Below are 11,279 nucleotides of genomic sequence, written 5' to 3'. Positions count from 1 at the left end.
GGGCGCCCTGGCAGGCGGGGGGCGCCTCCCTCGGCAGCTTGGCGGCGGGGCCGCCTTTCACATCTTTGGCACCGTCGAACGCTCGCTTCAGAGTTCTGGGCTGCGCACTGTCGGCGGCGAAGGGCGCGTCCTCGCTGTCCCGGCCCTTCCCCTCGGCCCTGCCGTCGGCCGCGGCGTCCGCCTGCTTGTCCTTGTGGTGTCTCTCCAGGTGATACCGCAGGGACGTCTTCTGGGCCGCGGCGTAGTCACAGAATTCACATTTGTACGGCTTCTCCCCTAAAACAAGAAGCGCAGAGTCACCCGTGTGCGCGGAGGCCAGAGACAAAGCTCTCAAGACAGCAGCGCACGCCGAGCACGCCTCCTTGCCCCCCCTTCCCTAGCTGCTCCTCTTTAGGGCCGGGATCGCTCGTCCTTACTACAATTTAAAAACGCGAATACTCTAAATACTGTAGCAGGCGGATATGGTGGCCCACGCCTGCGATCCCAGCACCTGGGAGGCTGAGGTTGGAGGATCCCAAGGCCAGCCTTATACAGGGCAGACCCTGGCTCAAAAAACAAGGAAAAACAAAGTGAATACGTATCTTTACTAGAAGACAAGTGGTAATGTTTTTAACCGCACGTTTCCAGCTTAAAAAAAAAAAAGATGGGGCCACAAAAAGTTGAACAGCTTTTTCCCCAACTTGCACAGCTGAAGAGGTGAAATTCAAACCCAGGCAACTCCTCAACCTCTGCCTCTACAGCTGCTGCTACAATTTAAAGGAGACGAAGTATATTCTTACGTCCGAGCTTTAAAAACTAAGGACAAGACGTTTAGAAACACTAGGGGCTTGCAAGGGAAGAGTCGGGGTTCTGCAATCATACACTACATAAACCAGCTTCGGGCGGGAGCAGCTAGGCAGGAGGAAAAGCAACAGCTGCCTTGCACAGGCTGCGGCGTTGCTCCCGGCTCCCCAAGGCCCTAGCGGAGAATCTGAACCAGAGACAGCGAAACTACATAATTCTTTAACCAGTACATGCTATGAAAAACGAAGTCCTTTACCTGTATGCGTTCTGAGATGAATATTGAGGTAATAATTTGAACGGAAAAACTTCCCACAATAACTACACTCTCTTGAGGATGTAAGATGCTTTAGTTTTCCTCCATCATCATTTTTATCTTAAAGCAGAAACAGAAACATTTATGTAAGACAGCTGAAGTGTACGGATCAGGCTCGTTGACGTGAACATCGCTCATATAAACACTGGGGACAGCGCGAACCCATTTCTCCTCTTAGTGCTGCAGTGAGAAGCCGCAGGGCTGGACACCCAACGCACTGCGAAGGCGAGGTTGTGCAGCCTCGAAACCTCTCCGGTCTCCTGGGGACAGCAGAGGGCACTGGGAAAGACGGCTCTTTGTCTTAATCACAGAAGGGTCATCGCGCGGACCCAACTGCACTAGAGCTCTCTGTGCTCTCCAAGTGGAGTGCGCGGGCTCTGGCGCGCTGGGACAACCACATCCAGAATCAGTAATGTAGAAAACTGAGCCACTATAAATCACCAACACTCCCAACCGCCAAGAGAAAAACAAGCTTTGTAGCTTAAGATTAAACAAGTCACCACTGGAGGGCAGCAGGCACAACCGAATCTCCACTAGGGAACAAAATCCGGTATTGGGCAAACACCCAGGAAGTTCGTCAAAACTTAGCAGCAAAGTTTTAGAAAGCGGCTTGACTGTCCGCAAGCACTCACACACACCAAATCTACCCAGCAAGTTAAAGTGGCCTCCAAACAACAAGATGTTAACTCTGAATGCCAGCCAGTCTCTTCGGGGCATCAGGGACAGGGAGACCAGAGCTCCAGCAGATCCACACACGCGGGGGCTTCAACAGACCACGGCCAGCACCATGTCAGAATGCAGCCCCCACCCCCACCCCGCATGAGCTTGTTTTACTTGTGTGGGTTTTCTTGTCTTTTTGAGACAGGGTCTCGCTGTGCAGTTCAGGCTGGCCTTGAGCTCATTTTGTAGCCCAGGCTGGTCTCAAACTCGCCATGATCCTCCTGCCTCAGCCGCCTGAGTGCTGGGATTACAGGCGTGCGCCACCACGCCCAGGTCAGAGTTTTAGTTTTAAATCAATACTTCTAGGTGCAGCTCATATTATCTACAGTAGGAATGACCACAACACAGATGTGGGCACCGCTTTAAACTGCAGCACCAGCCAGGGCAAGAGGTGCCAAGGGCACTGCAGGGGCATCAGGGTGCTCCCTCTCCTAGCAGGAAGGAGGGGGGCTGGGCCTCAGCCGCGGCACAAGGGGAAACGTCAACCCCAGCCCAGGCCACTGTGCCTCGTGGGGGAGCCCACTCCGTGCAAAGGCTTCTTCCTGGCCTCGCAGGTCCACTCTCTGGGCGGCTTATACGCTAAGACCGGAGCCATCTCCAAGCCCGGGGAAGCCAGGACTGTACACTCCGTTACCCTGAAGCCTCTAGGGACCCGTGTCCACCTACAAGACAGAGACAACCCTTGACCTGAAAAGGTACCAGGAAGACTTTAAAAATTAATCATTGACTTCCCTTTTTGATCTTCTTGAAAGTAAACCCAAAGAAAGCCAGTTGATCGTACAGTAAGATAAATCCGGGCTAGAGGCCAGATTAGAAACTTAAATTTAGGAAAATCAACTACTATAGGACACCGGACTTTCTCATACACTCCTACCCAACTTGCTGTGTTCAGAGCTGGGTTTGCCCCTTGTTGACATTTCCTACTTCCAGCCACACGTCGGGACCCATGTTACACAACACCTCAGCCACAAAGCTGTGAGGTGCCTCTGCTGAAACAAAGGATGCAAGGGGGGGGGGCGTGTCTCACGCATACCTGGCCCCTGCCTTTCAGCACCTTGTGCAATTTTACAGTGCTGCTCTTCCTAGAAGACAGGCTGTTGAAATTATCCTTGGGATGTGGAAGACAAGGGTCAATGAGCCAATTTAGCAAACAGGAAAACTGGGACAAAGAAAAATTGAGCAACACAACCGGGCTAGAAACAATGCAGGGGCAGAACCAGAACTACGCTCAGGAGCTGTGCGCGCCCTCCTGGGACAGGAGCTTGAGATGCTCACTCAGGGGGACTGTGCTGTCCATCCATGGCCTTTGTAGGCTCAGAAGATGGTTTCACTGAGAAACCGTCCTGCCACCCTCTGGTAGCCGAGCCCAAGGTTCCCTGCCGACGACCGTGTCTCCTGGCAGACAGCCTGACGCTGCAGGAGCCACACAGCCCACAAGAGAACCGTGAGTGTGTAAGGCCTCTGCACGATGCCACTTTCTTCGTGCCGGAGACTGAACCCAGAACCTGCATGTGCCAGGTAAGCAGTCTGTCCCTGGGGCAGAGGAGCAGCCCTCGTGTGACATCGTTAAGACACCAACGCGTTTTCCAGAGTTCTGAAACTGAAGGTTTCCACACATGCTAAGGGATAGGCTCCCCGTGGGCAACAAACGGGCACGCATGTTGGTCACGTGACTGGAAAATAACCGGTCACTAACTTCAGAGCAGGTGAAGCCTCCACTACACTGCGACGCCAGCTCTTCCCGGGGCACACTGAGTTCTTACCAGGTGTCGAGCACAGCAAGTTACAGGACCAGCAGACGAAGACCACTGGCCTAAGTGATGCTCCTCCAAGACCTGCCCCTGTTCTCTGAGCCATGGCCCAATGTGCCCTACACACCAGGACTTTACTTTTGTGTGGGGGTTTTTTTTTTTGTTGGGGGGGGCATTGGTTTGGTTTTTTGTTTGTCTTTTTGAGACAGCGTCTCACTATGCAGTTCAGGCTGGCCTTGAGCTCACTTTGTAGCTCAGGCTGGTCTTGAACTCACAGTGATCCTGCTGTCTCAGCCTCCTGAGGGCTGAGATTACAGGCGTGCGCCACCCCGGCCTGGCCACACCAGGACTTTGTGTGCAGAGTCCTTTATTCAAAGGAACAGTAAGTAAGGGGGCTAGGGATTTAGTTCAGCAGCACAGCGCCTGCCTGGCAAGTGCAAGGTTGTGAGTTCGATTCCTAGTACCAGGAAAAAAAAAAAAAAAAACAGTAAATGGATAGAAGGTGCTCTGCTTTCCGCAGGACTAGAACAGCAAGACGGACACTTCTGTAATTCCCTTCCCCGCTGGGAAAGAAGAGGACGGTTTCTCAGCGAAACTATCTTCTGAGCCTACAAAAGCCATGAATGGACAGCACAGTCCCCCTGAGTGAGCATCTCAAGAAACCATCTTTGCTGCGCTCACTTCCCTGTATTTCACAGACAAATCCCTTCTGAGGTCCGTGTTAAGGACACCAGCACCTCCCAGCTATAAAGAGTGGGGGGTGATCAGAAAACACCGGAATGGTCCTCCCAGCAGCAACACCTGGCTCTTCCCGATAATCCTGCCCCTGGCATCTTGTGAGGACTAGAGATCCCTCCCTTTCAGTCAGCATGGTGGCACACGACTATAATGGAGCACTCTAGGAGGCTGAGGCAAGAGGATCACAAATTTGAGCCCAGCCTGAGAAATTCAGCCAGACATCTCCAAGTAAAAAGCGGGTCAGGGAGTTGCTGAGGACGTAGCTCACTGCAAAGGCCTTGGGTTCAATGCCCAATACGACAAATATCCATCTAGAAAATGTACGGGAAGTGGGCTTGAGCCAGGCAGTGGCTCACGCCTGTAATCTCAGCCACTGAGGAGGCTGAGGCAGGAGGACTGCAAGTTCAAGGCCAACCTAGTAACTTCCTGAGATCCTGTCTCAAAATAAAATAAGTGCTGGGGGTGTCACTCAATGGTAGAGCACTGACTTGCCTAGCGTGCATGAGGCCCTGGGTTCAATGCCCCAGTGGGTAGAAAAAGACAAGCCAGCCCGGACAGAGCAGAGCACACTGGCCTCGTGGATCGAATCAGGGGGCCAGGAAAGGAAGTGAAGGCTGGGCTGTGTGTGGACCCTAGCAATGTTCTGCGCCAAGTGGCTCCTGGGTACAGGAGCGGCCTGTGCACGCGGGGGGCTGGCAGCCCCTCCAGCCACCCTCCGCTGGTGCCGACACACGTGCAGGAGCCCAGCTGTCACAGCCGAACTCCAGGCTGCCCCGAGCGGAAGCCGCCACAGAAGGCTGAGCAGAGACAGAGAGGTGTGCGTCCTTCGCAGACACAACGGAAACCCAGACAGGCTCTGCAGTCAACCCCATCACTTCAGCGGGGCCTGAGCACTTGGGGGGCTAGGGACGGGGACGGGGACAGGGACAGGGAAGCACCGCGCCCAGCCTGGGCTGGGACTTGGCCCACCCCCCGTGCCAGGGCCGTCTGGGCCGCAGCGAAGCCACTCACCCAAGTGGAGCCCCTCGGGGAGCCCGTCCTCAGAGCCGTCCTCAGAGCCGCCCTCTCGGTCCCTGGCCGCACCGTCGTCCAGCATGGCGGCCGGGTCCGGGGAGCACGTGCCCGGCTGCCTGCCGTCCGCGGCTGCGGGGGGAGAATCCGCGCCGGCGCGCCGGTCCTTCTTGTGCACGCGCGAGTGCAGCACGAGCTGGTGATAGGTCCGGAAGGCCTTGCTGCACTCCGCGCAGTGCGTGGGCTTCTCCTTGCTGCCAGGCAACTTGGGGTCCGCCTCCCCCGAAGGCACTTCGCCGCTGGCGTGTCTGGGCTTCTCTTTGTCTTGTGAGAGGCCTGTATAGCTGCTTTTATTTGTTCTGGACTTTCCAGAACCTTCCGACTTGCTCCCGTTCCAAATTTCCCCGAGTTCCTCCTTCTCCGAGCACGAGTCGTCATTGTCCGTGCTCCCTTCCTGCCCGCACTCCTTGACCTCCTCCTGGGCGATGGCCACTTTCCCCTTGGTGGCCAGCTGCCACGCCTGGTAGGTGGTGAAGGGATCGAGCTGAGGTACGCACTTGGCGGGCGTCCTGCCGGGCTCAGCGTGAGCCCTGGGTCTTAGGTTTAAGAACTGCAGCAGCTCCTCCCGGGGAGCGGGGGAGCCCTCCGGCCTGGCGCCGCTCTGCGGGCCGCGGCTGGCGGAAGCAGCCTCTCTGGCGTGCACCTTGCTGTGCTCCAGCAGACTCTCTTTATTTGGAAACAGGAAGCCGCAAACCATGCAGATCTTGTACGGAGAAGAGACGCTCCCGGCCGAGTGCGCCTGGACCACCTCGTTGATGGTGGCGGGGCCCTCGAGGCCCTGGTGCAGCTTGCTGCTCTTGGAGCCCGCCTTGCCGTTGTGCGTGCGCATGTGGTTCTTGAGGAACCACGGCTCCTTGAACCTCCTCCCGCACATGCTGCACCCATACGTGAAAGAGTCTTTGTGTTTCTTCATGTGGACCTCCACGTCGAAAGCGACTCTGAACGTCTGCCCACAGACCTCACAGCTGAACTCCTCGCTTTCTTTGCAGCTCGTGTCCTTGGGCGGCTCCGCTCGCACTTGACACTTGTCAAGTGGACTGAGGTACTCTGCTTCGACCCGCAGGACTGCGGGCTCACAGAGGGTAGGCCGGTGCTGCAGTAAGACATGTTTGTTAAGGTCTTCGGCCAGAGTGAAGGTCTGGCTGCAAAACATGCAATCCAAGGGCATGTATCCTTCCAGATGGAGTATGTTCTTTTCCTGCGAAGCTCTGAAAGGAATGGCGGCAGCTCCTTTGATGGACAAGGCATCATCCGCTTCCACCTGGGCGCCCAGGGAGCCGCCGATCACTTCCGGGCCGTCCATGTACACGAGCAGGGACTGCGTGGGCATGTTTCCTGCCGCTGTGGGGCCGCGCACACAGGAGACGCCGCGGCCCGCTGGGGAACTTCTGGGGTTGGAATAAGGCCACTTGTGAGACTTGTCACTCACACCTCCAGCAGCCCCAGGCTTTGGAACCAGAGCAGATATTATTATGACGTTCAAAAGAAAGTGTACATTCCTCTAACTGCTTGTCGTCAGAAGCTCTTGGGACACACAGGGATGGATGGGCGACTGTCACTGGTTCTTTCCACAGATGAGGCACAGACTGCCCGATGCCGTGATCCAAATATCAATCAGCACACAGCATTAGTTCTCTCTGTCTCCACTGAGTGTGCGGTTCAATTGAACAAAGTCAGTCAGTTCCAGCAATGTGGAGACAAGGGGTTTCCAAAACCTGAGGGAAAGAATGTAAATGCTTATTAGCGAGTCGCCCTCAGAACAGCAGGCCAGCGTGGATGATTCACGTGGTCTTTTCCACGCAGCAAAGGTGCCTCATTCAACCACCTCACCTTTAATTCCTAATGCATCCTGGTAAACGTGTTTTGTTAATTACATCATTAGCATTTCCCCAGTCATACACCTTCTAGTGAGAAAAAGGTCATTCAGTAGGACATGGTGCTTTATTCACTTAAAAGGTCAAATTGTAAGATAAAAATTGTTCAATTCAGCTGAATCCACTTTAAACACCACTAAAATGCAGACACACACAGACATATCCCCCCACACACACACATACACATACACATAGCTTCACAGAGACTGCAGGAGCTGTGAGAAAGTAACACGACAAAATTAAGCCACTTCAGGTAAAACCTTCCCTGTGCTTACAACTGTTTCCAGTAACAAACCTGCCCACAAAGAACTGAACGTCCTCGGAGATCACAGCCCCAGAGGTCAAGAGTAAGCACACAACAGGGTCCTTCCCTAAAACCCTCCTCCAGAAACGCAAACCCCTCAGCATGCTCGTCCCTTCTGGTCAAAGACACTTCGATTATTTTGGTTTGCTGGGTCCTCTAGGCATCCATCTGCTGTCCAGATCCCAGGGTGATTTGACAACTTTCCACCCTAACAGCACCAGGCAGGGACAGGAGTTCCCAGTCCACACAAGGAATAAGCACGTGTGCACACGACGCCACTCACTCTGCGCATGTGCACCTTTATCGTACAGCTCTCAGCACAGTCGTTCCAACACGGCTTAGCATCTCACCAGAAGGACCCTGGAGTGTTCTGAAGTCCACCTTTCACACTACGTGTTGGCCGGGTAGAAAGGGATTACTTCATGTATCTCTGCGAGTCTGACATGAAGAATTAGCCTCCAGAGCCAATACCTTTCATTTTTACTGCATGCAGTGAACAGCTTCTCAAAACGTCCCAACTATGACAAAACTGGAATCAGCCGGGCATGATGGGGCATGCCTGTAATCTCAGCACGCGGGAGGCTGAGGCAGGAGGATCACAGTGAGTTGAAGGCCAGTCCAGGCTACGAAGTGATTCCAAATCAGCCTCAACTACACAGTGAGACACTGTGTCAAAAAAAAAGCTGGAGTCAGTTAATTCCACCCAAGAAAACCAGAAGACATGCAAATCGCTCCCAGGACACGGATGTGAACACCAGCGAGAACACCCTGCTTCCCTCCACTTCCTCCCAGCCCAGCCAGGGCCTGTGTGGCCTCAGGAGTCTCCCCTTTTTTTTTTTTTTTTTTCCTTCCGGTACCAGAAACCGAACTCAGGACCTCATGCTTGCTAGGCAGGTGCTGTACCACTGAGCTAAAAGCCCCAGTCCCCATCCCCTTCTTCACAATCCGAGGGAAAGCTACTCCCTCCTCGTGATCTTCGGTCTTCAGTGAGAACAGTTTCAGCATCATGCTTCTCCACTCAGACTCCAGATTAAACCCTGGGGCGGAGCAAGGAGCCTGCGCCGCTGCATCTCAATCTGCGCCTCTCCTTCTCAATCTGCGCCTCTCCTTGGTGGGACACACAGCGGCCAATGAACACAGGCAGGGACGGCCGCGCGAGAGACCTGGCTTCTGGTCAGACGGGATCACAGCCTGCAAGCTGCCGGCCTGGCCTCGCACCTCATTTCTCTGCATCTGCCCACTGTCCTCGGGGAAGCTCTGCAATGGCTCTTGGCGTTCCCCAACTTCAAGATTCTGGGGACTGATCTATGCACTCCAGAGAACACTCAACGGCCCTGTGGACCAACGTGTTAAGTATGTGTACACAGGGCAGGTCATTTAGGGTTCTGAGGAGTCATTTACTCATCCAGCTAATATTTACTGAGTGTGGATGTCCTGGCAATACTTCAACCTAAGAATCACGGCACATATTCCAGAAAAGTAGTTACTACCCCCTGACAACAGTGGCAAGTAGCTCCATGAGACACAGAGGCAGGCGACGGCCTCTGCACACACCCAGGAGGATCCGCGCTCATTTCAGCAATTCCTAACAAGGCGCATGCCTGGAGGTCCTTTCTACTACAAACAATGGCACACAGCTGAGAGCTAATACATGATTTAGCATCCTTACCTGGCAAAAGCAAAGTAACCCCATGTCAGGGCTCAACTTTAAAACTGCCCGGCATGTGCAAGGCCTTGGGTTCAATCCCCAGTACAAGAAAAAGAATTTGTAAAACTTTCAGGAACCCTTGTTTTTCTATGGACAGACAGCCTTCCCCTGAAAGTGCTAGGATAACAGCAATGCACCGCCACGCAGAGCTCAGGGGGGCCTTGAGCCAGCACAAACCTTAGGACTGAACTCCAAGGCTTGACCGCTGACCACGGTGCAGCACAATTCCTGCCCTGTTGCTTTTTACCACACCTCAGTTCCTCTAAAACTTTCGTCCATAACTAAAACCATCTTCTGAGCAGCTGGGCGCAGGGGCACACACCTGTATTCCCAAGCACTGGGGAGGAGGCTGAGGCAGGAGGATCACTGCAAGTTGGAGGCGAGCCTGGATTCACAACTATTTGTCATCACCAGTAAGTCATTTTTTTAGTAGAAAGGGCCTCAAATCAATGATACCCACTACTACTCAGTGAGATCTTGTCTCAAAAAAAACCCCAGAACAAACAATCCTGTTAGGAAATAAAGTGTCCCCAGGGTTAGGCTGGAAAACACCTGGTAAGTAAGAACCAGCACAGGGAGAAAGGCAGGTGAACGTCTCTGACCCCAGTGCCCAGGCTAACTGATCTGATGCTAACACTAACGTGAGTGTTCATCAAAGCTCTACACGGCTGTGCCTGCCATCGAATTACCGTCTGCACCTCACGGCTGTAATAAGGAATCCCTTAATCACACTATAAAGTTCACCAGCACAAACAAAACTGCATCCCGCTGCGGCTGGAGCTCCCTCTGCTGTACAGTGAGACCCTGGACTCTCGCTCCCCCGAGCACCACAGAAACAGAACTGCATCGGGAGGCTCCACACCCTCCTCGGTGGGCAGCTGCACACCACTTCCCTGACAGACCTCCCTGCCCTCAGCTGTGGACTCGGAGGCCACCTAAGTCCTTCCCTGCACTCAAGGACAGGACGCTCAAGAAGGGGCTACAAAGCACTTAGAACCAAGTTACAATCCTTTGAACAAAAACCTCTAAAGTGGTTGCAGTAACAAAAGCCGAACTACTACCAGAACCCACCAGAACAGAAATTCTACGTAATTCCAACCTGACAACAAGCAGCCTCTCCAGCTCGCTGAGGGTGGCGCTCAGCCTTGCCAGAGCCCCTCAGGGAGGGATCTGAGGAGCCACCAGCTACGACGGTGCTGCTGCTAAGAGAACGGTGCTTCTCGACCGTGCAGGAGGGGGAGAGGAAGGCATTATAACCCAACATTACAAGCCAAATGCTGTGCACTGGCCGGAAGAGGTGTGTTTTTCTGACTGCACTAGGCTTACTAAAAGGTACCTGCAAAAATAGTTTACAATCATTTTAAAATCTTTGCTTGCGGAGGGCTGGGGATTTAGCTCAGCAGTACAGCGCCTGCCTGGCAAGTGCAAGGTCGTGAATTCGATTCCCGGTACGGGAAAAATAAAATAAAATAAAATCTTTGCTTGGGTAAGACAGTGCTTCACCTTCACTGTACTCAAGGCATCTGAAGCGAGCAGTTCCTCAACACTCCCTTGGCCTCTGAAGGGACACTGGGATTACCTACGCAGTCACTTGCTCAAAATAGTACCACATCATCTCAGAGATCAATCAGCAAGAACCAAATTGCTGTAACTGCCTGAAACGTCAGATATTGTTTTAAGTCACTAATTAGATTCATGACTAAACTATGAATTCTACCACTATCTATAGGTCTTAAAATTAGCAAATATTACACATCATACAGTGCTTAATGAAAAGCAAAATTTATATAGCAGTAAAGCAAATGAGGGGCAACTGCCTGTTACTGATAGTCAGTCACCCTCACTTGGAAATAATTTTCAGAAACAGCACCTTTAGACAGCACCTGTTTCACCTTCACAGGTTTCTTCACATTTTCCTGGGGAGGACTTGTCTACACAGTATAGACTACTATGCCAAGTCCTCAAAAAAAATTTAAAAAATAAAAAAAAAAACTGTCAAAAAGGGTAAAAATTGTAA

At 53.0% G+C, this 11,279-nt stretch overlaps 1 protein-coding gene across 1 annotated transcript; it reads right to left on the bottom strand.

The window, feature by feature from the left end:
- Znf217 (zinc finger protein 217) lies at nucleotides 1-10,669 on the bottom strand (the record flags this gene model as incomplete). The annotated part of the gene is given in 4 exon segments (XM_005392569.2): nucleotides 1-276; nucleotides 1,040-1,156; nucleotides 5,317-7,091; nucleotides 7,838-10,669. Coding segments are annotated over 3 exon segments (1,783 nt in total), but the record flags the coding sequence as incomplete, so codon positions are not given.
- Between the last annotated feature and the right edge of the window lie 610 nt (nucleotides 10,670-11,279).

The sequence above is a fragment of the Chinchilla lanigera genome, unplaced genomic scaffold (assembly GCF_000276665.1).
Source record: "Chinchilla lanigera isolate Chin_1 unplaced genomic scaffold, ChiLan1.0 scaffold00044, whole genome shotgun sequence".
Lineage (NCBI taxonomy): Eukaryota > Metazoa > Chordata > Mammalia > Rodentia > Chinchillidae > Chinchilla > Chinchilla lanigera.
This window is presented reverse-complemented; position numbering and strand designations above follow the sequence as displayed.